Source organism: Mauremys mutica, chromosome 1, assembly GCF_020497125.1.
Source record: "Mauremys mutica isolate MM-2020 ecotype Southern chromosome 1, ASM2049712v1, whole genome shotgun sequence".
Classification (NCBI taxonomy): domain Eukaryota; kingdom Metazoa; phylum Chordata; order Testudines; family Geoemydidae; genus Mauremys; species Mauremys mutica.
Genome location: NC_059072.1, coordinates 151,493,544 through 151,506,261, shown reverse-complemented (window position 1 = coordinate 151,506,261; position 12,718 = coordinate 151,493,544). Strand labels below are relative to the sequence as shown.

The 12,718-nt window shown below is 46.2% G+C and overlaps 2 protein-coding genes across 2 annotated transcripts in view; one reads left to right on the top strand and one right to left on the bottom strand.

The window, feature by feature from the left end:
- Positions 1-128: 128 nt before the first annotated feature.
- On the top strand, positions 129-2,991 carry EMG1 (EMG1 N1-specific pseudouridine methyltransferase). The gene is made up of 6 exons (XM_045000430.1): positions 129-411; positions 490-591; positions 994-1,135; positions 1,799-1,857; positions 2,026-2,175; positions 2,634-2,991. The coding sequence occupies exons 1-6, from the start codon at positions 274-276 to the stop codon at positions 2,745-2,747; spliced, it is 705 nt and encodes a 234-aa protein (XP_044856365.1). The 5' UTR covers positions 129-273; the 3' UTR covers positions 2,748-2,991.
- A 337-nt stretch (positions 2,992-3,328) lies between these two features.
- The window catches only part of LPCAT3 (lysophosphatidylcholine acyltransferase 3), a 37,383-nt gene continuing 27,993 nt past the window's right edge, over positions 3,329-12,718 (bottom strand). The window contains exons 2-13 of the mRNA XM_045000406.1: positions 10,551-10,658; positions 10,331-10,437; positions 10,085-10,178; positions 9,892-9,929; positions 8,585-8,763; positions 8,044-8,152; positions 6,210-6,296; positions 5,546-5,712; positions 4,932-5,079; positions 3,982-4,140; positions 3,763-3,889; positions 3,329-3,615 (exon numbers count right to left, since the gene is read on the bottom strand). Coding sequence (XP_044856341.1) covers positions 3,773-3,889; positions 3,982-4,140; positions 4,932-5,079; positions 5,546-5,712; positions 6,210-6,296; positions 8,044-8,152; positions 8,585-8,763; positions 9,892-9,929; positions 10,085-10,178; positions 10,331-10,437; positions 10,551-10,658 — 1,313 coding nt within the window. The 3' untranslated portion in view covers positions 3,329-3,615; positions 3,763-3,772. The remainder of the gene's footprint in view (positions 3,616-3,762; positions 3,890-3,981; positions 4,141-4,931; positions 5,080-5,545; positions 5,713-6,209; positions 6,297-8,043; positions 8,153-8,584; positions 8,764-9,891; positions 9,930-10,084; positions 10,179-10,330; positions 10,438-10,550; positions 10,659-12,718) is intronic.

Below are 12,718 nucleotides of genomic sequence, written 5' to 3'. Positions count from 1 at the left end.
AGAAAACAAGCGGGCGGAGGCGGTGCCGCTCCACAGCGAGCGCGCGGAAACAGCCCCGGCCGCGGGGAGCGAGGCGCAGGGAGGGTAAATAGCCGGACACAGGGCACGTGACGTCGATGTTTAGGTTCTCTCGCCGGAAGCAGCCTTTCGCACACCGGAAGTGCTCGGAATATGGCCGATTTCTAGGCTCCCTCCCCGCGCCGCTGGGGGAAGCGCGAGGCCCCGGTTTGGAAGAGCACGAGCCGTAGCTGTGAGGCCGCTTCCGGTTCTAAGATGGCGGCGCCCACGCGGCAGCTCCGGAGACCAGCAGGGGACGCGGCGGCGGAGACGGCCCCGGAGGCGAAGCGGCCCTGGGGGCAGCGGCGGCGGCTTCTGGTGCTTCTCGAGGGAGCGAGTCTGGAGACCGTGAAGGTGCCGGGGAACGGGGCTGGGCCCGGCGGGGAGTCCCCGTGACCCGCCTTGTCCTCACTCTCGCCTCTTTGGTTGCAGGTTGGGAAGACGTACGAGCTGCTGAACTGCGACAAGCACAAATCGCTGCTGCTGCGAAGCGGCCGGGACCCGGGGGAGGTGAGGCCCGACATCACACACCAGGTACGACCCACGTTGTGCAGGTCCTAGGAAGGGCCAGGTCGCTGTGCCAGCAACCAGCCCCTGCAGGAGGCGCTTATGCAAAAGCCACCCGAAAGGGAACGTTTTCTCTGGTCTCCCCATAACAAGAGATCAGCGTGTGCCTTCAAGCAGGACTGGCTCTTCCAAAGATTTGTTTTTTAATTTTATAAATCACATTGCCCACATAAACACCCATCTTTTTAAATTCTGCTGCAGCAGAGCCAGTGCACCTTTTTTAATCCTTTTCTCACCACTTCCTCGGCAGAATAGTCCCTTCCTGTTCAGTGTGCCCAGACTCTGATGTCTGAGAGTTGATCCTTCCTTTTAGCATCAAATTCTCTGGTGTCATGTGCTTCCCCCATTGTGTGCTCTCTCTCTCTTAAGAGCCTCCTGATGCTCATGGACAGTCCCCTGAACCGGGCTGGCCTGCTGCAGGTTTACATCCACACCCAGAAGAATATTCTCATTGAAGTCAATCCCCAGACCAGGATTCCCAGAACCTTTGATCGATTCTGCGGTCTGATGGGTAAGAGGTTCAAACTGCTTCATCCCCGTTCCGGCTCCCCACTTATGACCCTTTGACTCTCTAGCCAGTCTCTGTTTTATTATTTGCTTCCCCCTCCTCCGCTTGCATGTACAGGGCTGGAAATTTTTGAGGCAAGATTCAAAGAGCCATATAGACTCAGACTTTAAGGCCAACAGGGACCATCATGCTCATTTAGTCTGACCTCCTGCACATTTCAGGCCACAGAACCTCAGCCACCCATTCCTGAGATAGACCCATAACCTCTGGCTGAGTTACTGATGTCCTCAAATCATGATTTAAAGAGTTTGTTACAGAAAATCCACCATTTACACTAATTTAAAACTGAGAGTTGACCCTGCTTCAGAGGAAGGCAGTAACCAACCAACCCTGTGTCTGTTTACTGTGGTGAAGCTGCACCTATCAGAGCAGAAGAACCTTCTGCAAGTCTGGGGATGTAAACCGCAGGCATAGTTTAGGAGAGTGGAATGAGAGAAAGTAGCCCAGGTCTGAGCCTCAGGGGTGCTGCCCCACGGGAAGGTTCTGCATTGTTAATGGCATTGGAAATTAGGAGGCTCAGACATGAAACTTGAGGCTTTTCCCAACTCCGCTTGCTGAAGAATGTTGGCACATGAAAATTTCCTGGTTCTCTTCTTCTCCTACCAGTTCAGCTGTTACACAAACTCAGTGTCCGTGCAGCCGATGGGCCCCAGAAACTGTTGAAGGTAAAAGTTTCTATTCCTAACTGTGGAGGGGGAACTTAATGAGACTGTGGTGCTCCGTAAGGGCTGAGGATGTGTTAGGAAGCGAGCCTCTGCTGCTGTACAGAAACATTGTTTTGAACCCTAAGATCTCACCTCTAAACCTCAAGCTAAATGTGTTTCCCTATGCAGGTCATCAAGAATCCAGTGACAGATCATCTCCCTGTGGGCTGCATGAAGATAGGCACCTCTTTCTCAGTCCCCAACGTGACAGATGTGCGTGAACTGGTTCCCACTGCAGAACCTGTTGCAATTGTTGTGGGAGCTTTTGCCCATGGCTCGGTAAGGGTAGTGGTGGCTGACATACCTCTTCTCCCATCACTGATTGCCTGGTGGAGCAGTAGACCTGTCATGGGAAGTAGGGGACTCTTTCCTTTTCAGTATAGATCATGGTTTTCCTGTACTAGAGAGGAGATGCTGTTGATGCAAGGCCTGTGCTCTGCTGCATGACCACTTATGTTAAGGGGGTATTCCCTTTCAATTCCTCTCCCAGAATTGCACTGAAATTGTATGATCTTATGCCATACCCATGCCCACCCTCTTCACCTGGATACAAGATGTTATGAGTTAGTAGCTGTCCTGCCCTGCTCCAAGGGTAGGTGCTTATCAGTTTTGGGTGGATTGCAGTACATAGTGAGAAAAGTACTGGAAGTGCAGCAAGATTGTCAGTGGTTGGGGGTGTTAATTGACTGGATAGTAACATGGATTTCCTGCTTCCCCTCATTCTTCTCTCTCCCCAGCTGAATGTTAACTATACAGAGAAGATGATCTCCATCAGCAACTATCCCCTCTCTGCTGCCCTGACCTGTGCCAAGATCACCACAGCCTTTGAGGAGGCATGGGGGGTGGTGTGAGCCCTCCATAATTGGCCCTGTGGAGTAGGACTCTGATCTTTCTAGAATTGGCAGCTGTTTTTCTACTTGTGTGTGTAAAGGAGCACTGAGAGTCAACCTTGGCTGAAGGCCCAGTGGTAGAGTTCAAGGCATACCATGCTGAGCTTTCCTTCGATACAGGCTGCTCCCATGGTGAGAGGCCAATGGGCACCCCTCTGGGAGTGTTCTTTCTCCTTATATTAAAATTACTTTTGATAAAAATGCATTTTTGTGCTGTGAATTTTTTAACTGCAGGTGAGTAAAAGGGTGAGGAGAGATGCTGTGGTCTGTGCCTGTATTATGACCTTTGCTGCCATAAACCTATTCCTCAGCAGCAGTGGATAGCATAGTCAAGAGTAACTGTCACTTAGCCATAGCATTTAAATATGAGCCAGAGAGATCTCCCACAGCAGATATTTAACATTCCTTAGACCTACTGTTCCCTGGGGAGGAGGTTTCACCCCTCCCACTCACCAGAAAAGGCAGCTGAAGCAGGAGTGGGGAGGGGAAAAGAAACAGGGAACAATTTTTATCTGGGATGACTGAAGTAGAAAATTCAGAGGTGGTTCCATCCCCACATAGTGGCGGTGTTTAGTGCTTTACAATCATTTAAAGTCAGCATAAAGGAGTGTCCACCAGAGGGCAGCAGAGAGATAAGGCAACATGTAGAGGATGTGGAAGTGGGGGGGCATTGCCCTCTGCACTCCTCACCAGTGGGTCTCTGACCCTGTACTCTCTGTTCCCCTCATCACATTGACAGAACAGTTGAACTTGAACACAGCAAACTTGACAGGTGATGCTTCAGCACAGGATGAGTCCATCACCTGTGCCAGTTCACTCATGGTACAAACTGAAAGGAGACAACAGGCAAAGTTAGGAATAAAGCAGCCCCCATTGACATTAGTAATCCCTTGAGCCTGACCTGCACCTTTGCCCCCTTTGCTGTTCTAGGCCTCATGTCTCCCTGTCCCACTCTGCAGCTGTACCCAAGTCTCACCTTTTGGCTGTTACTCTGCTTTCTTTAGCTTTTCTTTCCGTGGCACAAGTGCTCTGCGGACGTAAGGCAACACGAGCAGTAAAGTGAGGAATATCATGTGGCCTAGGAAATAAATAGAGCTATACACCTGTGTGGAGAGAGAGGGGATTAATGATTAGCTTGCATGCTGGTCTCTCCTGTCCCCCAAAATCTTGCTGTCCTTTCAAGGTTTTTATGTACCTTGATCCACTTGTCCCAAGAAAAAAGGCAGAATGGCACCAGTGAGTAACCCATGAACATCCAGTGGATGGTTTGCTGCAGCACATAGTAGAGAGGCTGCAGGATAGCGATGGAGGCCCAAGCACTCAGAATAGGAGAGTCCCGCACTAGGTTGATGGCCTGACAATAAAGGAAGGAGTGGTCAGTATAATATTTCTACTGTAACTTGACATCTGTATGCATTACACACAGGGTCCTGTGCATTCAGTGATCATAAACAGAATTGGCCTCTATGCTCTGAAAGATGTCGTGTTGTCAGACTGCAGTCAAACAATGACTCTGAAAAAAGTTGGGTAGAGTTTTAATATGAACCCTAAAGAGATTAGCTGTAAACTAGTGTTGTCAATTGCAGGTAATAACTGCAATTAATAAACCACAATTAACACATTAATGACATACCTGTGGGCAGGGTGGAAGGCATCAGCAACAGCTTGCAGCTCTGGAGGTGGCACAAGGGCTGGAGGGGGTGCTGCACTGGAGCAGCCTGCAGCTTCCCCTGGGGAGTAGGGCTGAAGCCCTGACCCTCTATTTGAAAATAGCCCCCCCCCATATAAATAAATGGTATTCTAATGTTGTTTTAACTGTGATTAATCACGATTAATTTTTTAATTAAGCTTCCCAAGTGTCCAGAGCCTCAGTTGCCCCCTACCCATAAGCCAAACTGGCTTCCTCCCTGATATCTTCTATGATGGAATTATGGATTGTCCACACAGATGCCAGCAGTCTACTTAAGAGCAAACAATATGGTGTAAAATGCAGATACATAAGGGACCGGTCAGTTTTATATTTAATTCAGGTAAAGCTTCCAGCGTGGAAGTTTCTCAAAGTTACCAGACTCCTGGGTCTTTAGAAACCATGGGGCCTTGGCTATTACAAGCCATCCCCCTGCTAATATACCAGACACAGCGTACCTGTCTTTCAATGATGACTATAAGGAACTCCATTTGGAAGCACACAAGGTAGCCAGAGTGCAGCCCATGCCACACAGCCAGGAAGAACAGGGCCAATGCCTGTGACAGAAGCTTGTTACCCAAGAACTTCAGCCGTTTGAAGATGTAACTGGAGCCAAGAAGAGAAACTCAATGCAGTTCTGATTGATTACTCCTTTCCCCTCTGCACACTGGGGATGTGTTCTGAGAGACTGAAGGCCTCTGGGTCCCTTCAGTGGGATAGGCAGCAGGGCTGTTCCTGCTGCCTGGTCAACATGCCTCAGCCCTGCCCTGGAGACATCCTGGCTAATGGGGAGAGGCCAACCTGGTGAGAGCACTCAAGTGCTGGGGCAGGTGAATACTTTGCATGACTGAGCACTTGACCCAGCTCCTGGTTGGACAAGTCATTTAAAAGGGTCATGAGATGGGAAAAAACTTTCCATCACAACTGCTTTGGGGCCACATTAGAACCAGTGCCCTAGAGACAAAGGGCTTCATACTCCATTCCCAACATCCCTGTCCCAGCAAACCCTCCAACTTCTGGCCTGGGCCTAGATTGAGACTGGTGCTCTGACTGTGAAAGGCCCCCTGCTCACCGAGCCACCCAGGCATTGGTGTTGATGTTGAAGGAGGCAATGGTCCCCGTGAAGAAAGGTGTTGTCTCGAATAACCAAACCTTCATGTTGGCACAAGCATCCCACTGTGGTTTCCCATTCTCATCTCGGCCATTGTATCCAAGGCCAACGAGGATGCAGACTCCTTCCTGTGAGAAACCACACATATCAGGGAAAAGCAGCACTTCCTACTGGAGAAGTCGGAGTTGGGCAGTTATAGGCTCCTCCCCCATGATGGCACAATGCCTACTGTTGGTAATGGCAGAGATGAGCTGCTACAAGTTGCCTCCCTACTGGCTAGGAAGGGCAGAACTGGGTAGCAGGAGGATACTTCAACTCCCTTGTCTGACTATTATGTCTCACTCCCCACAACTGAAGCTGGGGGCGGGGGGAAGACTTTTCCCATCCTACAAAAATATGAAATGTCAAGAGTTTTCCCCATTCCACAAGGAGTTTTAGATTCACTGAATCAGCATTTTCTGATTAATCTATTTTGTCAAAACATTCCCAACCAGCTCTTTGTGTCAGCAGCCCCAGTGAAGGAGGGCAGAGCAGAGCAGAGCAGCTATAAGGTTCCTTGCTCTGATGCATCTGTCCTAGTCAAAAGGGGAGGTTTTTTCAGGGCACATCCCCCTTCTGGACTCACCGTGACAAGCCAGCAGGTGACATATTTGTAGAGTATCACTTTGCCCCATATCAATATGTAAAAGCATCGGAACCAGAAAGGCTGTTCCTGCAGAGACACAAAGAGAACCCAGGAGAAAAAAAAATGGTGGCTGAAAACTGTCCAGGTGTTATATTAGCTCTAGCACAACATCTCCTGGATCATGGAGGATAGCTCTTAATGAAGCAGGCCAGTGGAAGGATTCACATTCGTGACTTCAGAGAACCCAAGAGCTCAGATACCCTAAATACCAAGCTAGCTAGCAGTACTGAGACACAGACAGCATTGTTAGATCTGAGCACGTGAGGTCTCATCTCTCTAGTCTGATCTAGTGTTTAAAGGAGAGATGCTCAATTTTATATGGCTAAAAATAGTTAACCTCCTGTAATCCAACTATTTTATAGCCAAATACCATCTGGAGCAGTAACATAACAGCCATTTCAGAAGCATTTTAGGGTTAATATCAGGGCTGTCAAGCAATTAAAAAAATTAATCATCGCATTGTTAAACAATAACAGAATAACAGAATAATATTTATTTAAATATTTTTGGATGTTTTCTACATTTTCAAATATATTTCAATTACAACACAGAATACAAAGTGTACTGTGCTCACTTTATATTTATTTTTATTACAAATATTTGCACAGTAAAAAACAAAAGAAATAGTATTTTTCAATTCACCCAATACAAGTACTGTAGTGCAATCTCTTTATCATGAAAGTTGAACTTACAAATGTAGAATTATGTACAAAACCCCCCTGCATTCAAAAATAAATGTAAAATTTTAGAGCCTGCAAGTCCACTCAGTCCTACTTCTTGTTCAGCCAATAGTGCAGACAAACAAGTTTGTTTACCTTTGGAGGAGATAATGCTGCATGAGGTGAACTGAAAAATACTATTTGTATATAACTTTTACAGTGCAAATATTTATAATAAAAAATATACACTGATTTCAATTACAATACAGAATAAAATATATATGAAAATGTAGAAAAACATCCAAAATATTTAATAAATTTCAATTGGTATTCTATTGTTTAACAGTGCAATTAAAACTGCATTAATCACAATTAATTTTGAGTTAATCGCATCAGTAAACTGCAATTAATCGACAGCCCTCATTAATATTTTTATTTCTAAATTTTAAAGTCTTTGTTTGTTCCTGGTTATGTAGAAAAACTGATGAACTTTAGGGGGAAATCAGCCATGTCTCCAAGGATCTCAAAAAGTCAGATCAGTTTCAAACTCAAGTGACTTAACCTGCAGAGTGAGCTGGACCTGCTGAGTAAAGTCACTACTTTTTTTTTTTTAAACAACAATATTGACAAACAAGTGGGACCTTGAGTGGATCCTTCATTGTTGTGTTGGCATTAGGGAATGCTTATTTTGTGAAGTCTTGAAAATAAATGGTCCATGATTTCTTCTTTACCTTTTTTAAGTATAAAAAAATCCTAAGAAACTATATGCAAAGAACTTTGTTACGGTAATGATTAAAGGCTAATCATTAAATGATCAGGAAATATAAATGGTTCCAACAGTAACTGGATTGCACTAAGTTTCTTGTTCAATTTATAACTCAGTATTCATGTTAGTCATTAAATGCAACCCCCCAGGCATGCAATGCCACTGAATTAGTGAGGGGTGGTTAACATTTGCAGTTACTGACCCTTCTGTGATATTTAATTAGGCAATCCTTAAAAGCCCTTTCACTTAGTTTTCTAGTTTTACAATTCCTGTCTTGAGTAGCTGGTGCCACCTACAGAAACAGATTAGCTTCTAAAGCTCAGCTCTAGCTACTAAGACTAGTACTTACCAGGTATGCATCAGAGATGAGGTATTCATCAGAGATGTATGGGCTCACCAGGGTATAGGTTACCAGAAAGAAGAGGCCTAGGGTAAGGCGCTTAACAGCAGGCACAAGGCTGGGGGGGGGGGGAAGAAAGTGGAGATCAGAGGTCAAATGTTGCAAAGAAACTCAAGACTCCCAAATTGAACAGAATTAAAAAATATAAGTGGAGATAACGGCTCAGATGGGGCTGAAGGAGGATCCACGGCAGTGGCCACCCCCATTGGGAACTGGGATCAAGACCCCACCAGGCTTGGGCTGGGTCTGCATTAAGTGTTGCAGACTCAGAACAAAACAACAATACCCAAGAGCAGTGCTAAGGAGGGTGCTGTGTTGTGGCAACTTTGTAGGGGAGTCTTGGGAGGCTGCATCCCCCTGAGAGTCAGTACTGACCCCTGAGATCCATTGTGGTGCTAGATGGCAATGTACTGCAGGGACTGGCATGAATATCTTGGTAAAGGGTGCTTGAGGCTCTCATGAGGGAGGAGGCCAGAGTGGCTCCGGTTACCTGTTGGGTCTTTGGCCTGGAACATCAGTCAACTCGCCTCTTGCCAGTTTCTGATAGTCTGTCATGGAGAACTGGGGCCCCACCATGAAGGCACCATAGAAATAGGAGAAACCCGAGACCTCCAGTAAGGTAGGAACTCCATGGACTGCAAACCGCTTCTGCTCAGGGGTCAGGGACTCCTGTATCAAAGGGAGCAACATTAACATTTCTCTAGACTAATCGTGGATTTAATTCCCCCAATCCACCTCCCCTCTGGTTTGAGTTATAAACTGCTACACTCAAACGTCTCACCAGTTTAATTGATTCCTGTAGATACACGCCTCCGGCTCCCAACAGCAACAGTATCTGCATTCAAGGCCCAATCATGGGGATCCACGCTCCCAGCTGATCCCTCAACAAGGGGAACTGCACCCATCCCCTCCAGCATGCCAAGTGCAGTAGGAGCTGCACTCCTAGTCTCCTCTAGTCTGCAGTGGCATGCACACACCCCAACTCATACAAAGCTCCAGTGCTGGGGTCCACACTTCCCAGCAGAAGGATACATTCCTGGGGCACAAGCCCATTACACTACTCACTAGTTTTGTTGCTTGAACTTCACCTTGGAAGTCTCAACTGAACCATGTTCTCTTATTATCAGTGGTAATTTGTCTGGGTGGGGGACAGGGCAAAGCCCCAAACACTAGACATGCAAGGGCTATGTTAGAATGGGGATTAGGAGACAACAGCAGAGATTCTAGTCTCTCTTCCTCCATAAGGAAGCAGTATTTCTCACACCCTACTTAGGGGTAGGGTGACTGCTCCCAAGTTGCTAGGGTCCCGATCCCAACACCCTAAACAAGGAATAAGGGGGAGGGCCAGGTCACCTACAGAGGCAGGCACCCTATGGGACTGAAGAGGGTAGAACAGGGATGAGACTGAACCAAGAGAAAGGAGCACAGGAAGTCTGACTCAGTGTTGAGATGTCTGTAAGACTCAGGAGTATTTCCCCAAAGGAAGGGCCTCATTGTTCAGGACATGGGGAACTAGAAACCCTGAGGAATGGATTTTATGAGACTGGGGAGAAAATAAGATCCTGTCATGGATCCCAGAGCTGAAGTGGCTAGCCCCACCTGTGATTACTATTGTCCCAGACAAACCCTTTCCACTCTGGGGTTCATGCCCCTTATACACACACAGATGCACCCTCCCAGCCATGGCTTTGCTGAGCTGGGGATTTAGTTCTTTGACTCTCTCCCCGGAACTTGACTCCTCTAGCCTTCAACTCACAGGAAAGAAGTGGGAGAGGAGAGAGACAGGGCTTCACTCACCAAATCCTTCCCTCCATCGTAATAATCGATGGCCAAGCCTAGAGATAGAGAGAACAGAATTACGCTGAGACCATCTTTGAAAGGATAGAGTTGAACTACTAAGGATTGAAACACCTCCTCACCTTTGGGGCAGGAGTGGTGGAAAGCATATACACGGTGTGTGTAAAGGAAGAGAATAGGTGGCATCACTCACCAATCAGCTTGAGAGTCAAGACACAGTGTGGCATGGTCCACTTAATGTCATAATGCTCTGTGGCAGTGAAGTAATAACCAGCCATAAGGTATATCTGAAAGAGACCATGGTATGGATTCCTCAGGCTGACTATTCCAGCAAAACTTGTTCTATCCCCTCCTATGCTCACTACTGGGAAGTAAAGGGTGGGGTAGCAGCAGCAGGCTCCCCACTCTAGATGAACACAGAGAAGAAGGATGCACTTACTACTTGAAAGCAGAAGGTGGTCAAGACAGCAGTTATCGTGCGGCCCATAAGCCTCAGTATGAGGAACTGGATTAGGATACACAGCAGGGAGTGAGCGAACTGCGTCCCTGTGGAGAGAGATGGACTGGGAATTGAACTACACAGCAGCTCCTCACCACAGGTTCTCAAACTGCAGCAAGCTCTGAGCCAAGCAGCCCATTTCTCCCCATATCCCTCTTACCGAAGTTGAAGTAGGCAATTGAGAGCCCTGTTACGGTGTTGTAGAGGTGAATGAGGTAGACCTCCTTCTGGAAGAGGAAATAGCGCTGGAACAAGGCAAAAGGGTACCCTGGGTGGGGAAAGAACAGGAATATAACTTAGTGCAAACAAGAAGACAGGTTTATAAAAGTCCAAGCAATAAACCTCTAGGGCCCATTAGTGGGTATGTGTGCTCCTGGGCTCTGTATTCCCCCTCCCCAGTGGCCCAAGAATTAAGGTTGCCTGTGCAATCTTAATTCAGCCCCCTTGTGTATACGCCAGCGGTAGGCAACCTTTCAGAAGTGCTGTGCTGAGTCTTCATTTATTCACTCTAATTTAAGGTTTTGCATGCCAGTAATACATTTTAACATTTTTAGAAGGTCTCTTTCTATAAGTCTATAATATATAACTAAACTATTGTTGTATGTAGAGTAAATAAGGTTTTTTAAATGTTTAAGAAGCTTCATTTACAATGGAATTAAACTGCAGAGCCCCCTGGACCAATGGCCAGGACCCGGGCAGTGAGGCTGCCACTGAAAATCAGCTCGCGTGCCGCCTTCGGCACGCGTGCCATAGGTTGCCTACTCCTGGTGTACGCATAATGATAGTATGTGATTATGTAATTAAAGACTATTATTTCCACAGGGTCCCTACTTCATTTAGTGCAGAGGATGAATGGTGCTCACTGAATAGGCATTTATTCAATACTTTGTTTTCTCCTCATTGTTTATTTACTATACTGACTTATTTACTATACAGTATTCAAACCCTGCTCTGAAGACAAAATTATTAATTTCTGCATAGACTTTTCTGCAGCACTCATCGCTATAGCATACAAGTGCTTCACAAATGTTAATTTATCTTCACAACACCCTGAGAGGCAATATGATATTATCCTCATTGTACAGAAGGGAAACTGAGGGGCAGAGGTTAAGGACAAAACGTTCCCTCTAATTTTAGGTGCCCAATTTGAGATGCATTGGATTTTTTTCAGAGTAATTAGCATTATATAGCACTTTATATATTCAAGTGCAGCTCCCACTGACTTCAGCTGCAGCTGCGAGTGCTCAGCACCTCTGTAAATCAGACCTCAGAAAGTGAGGAATACACAATTAGTGATCATCTCTGAAAAGTTTGGTTTAAGTGATTTCCTCAGTATCACACAGGAATTCTGTGGTAGAGACAGGGATGAATCCAATTCTCCAGGGCGGCATTCAACTGCCTTAATTATGAGACCAGCCTCTCTCTTTCTGCAATCCCCAACTTTATTCACCTTCCAACTTCTGCACCAAACAAGGCAGGGGTCCTATAGACACCAGCCACCTTCACTACACAACCCTGATTTGTTCTCAGGGTCCCATACAAAATGTACAAAGGAGCTGTGAGAGGATAGAGCATGCTCATGGAGGATGGAATCTTTGGCGATTTTAGCTGTTAAGCTCTGCAGGTCTCTACTGAACATATGCAAACTGGTTTTTCAAAGGCTTATAAACTTAGCCAAATTTTGGCAGATTTTCACAGGGACAGCAAAAGGCATCTCTCTGCCTCTGGACACAAATTTCAACCCCTGCTCCAAAGCATAGGGGCACTAGAGCTGTTCGAGAAAAATGTCTCAAGGATTAAAAACAAACAAACATCATTCTCAGAAACAACTGAACCATTTTGGTGGAAACTTTCCCCCCAAAAATTCAGCCTGAGGCAGACACTCAATGGGAAATTTCAGACAAAGTTATAAGCAATTGAAAACAAAATCTTATATTGGGAAGTGTCAGGCAACCCTAATAATTGCTATCACTTTTAGCTCCACCTATAAATATTGGGCTGACAAGTTTACAAATTCGTGGTAGCCAGAGGTATAAACATCCTTGCCAGAGTCCAACAAAGAAAATGAGGACCCACCAGCAAGGTCCAGGGGCAAACTGCTACTTAAAATAGGGCTCTCCATTATGAAAGCATTTCCTGAAGCTCAGCAACACATTTGATCACGTTGACACTGACAAAAGTCACAACTACTTGCTTCTCTTTTGAAGACACTCAGTCCCATTGGTCAGGAAGTGGGCGAGGAACATCCGTAGGCATGATTACATTACCCTAATGCTGCTGCTTACTACAGTCTCATCTTCTCTCTACTTAGGAATCAAATTACTTCCA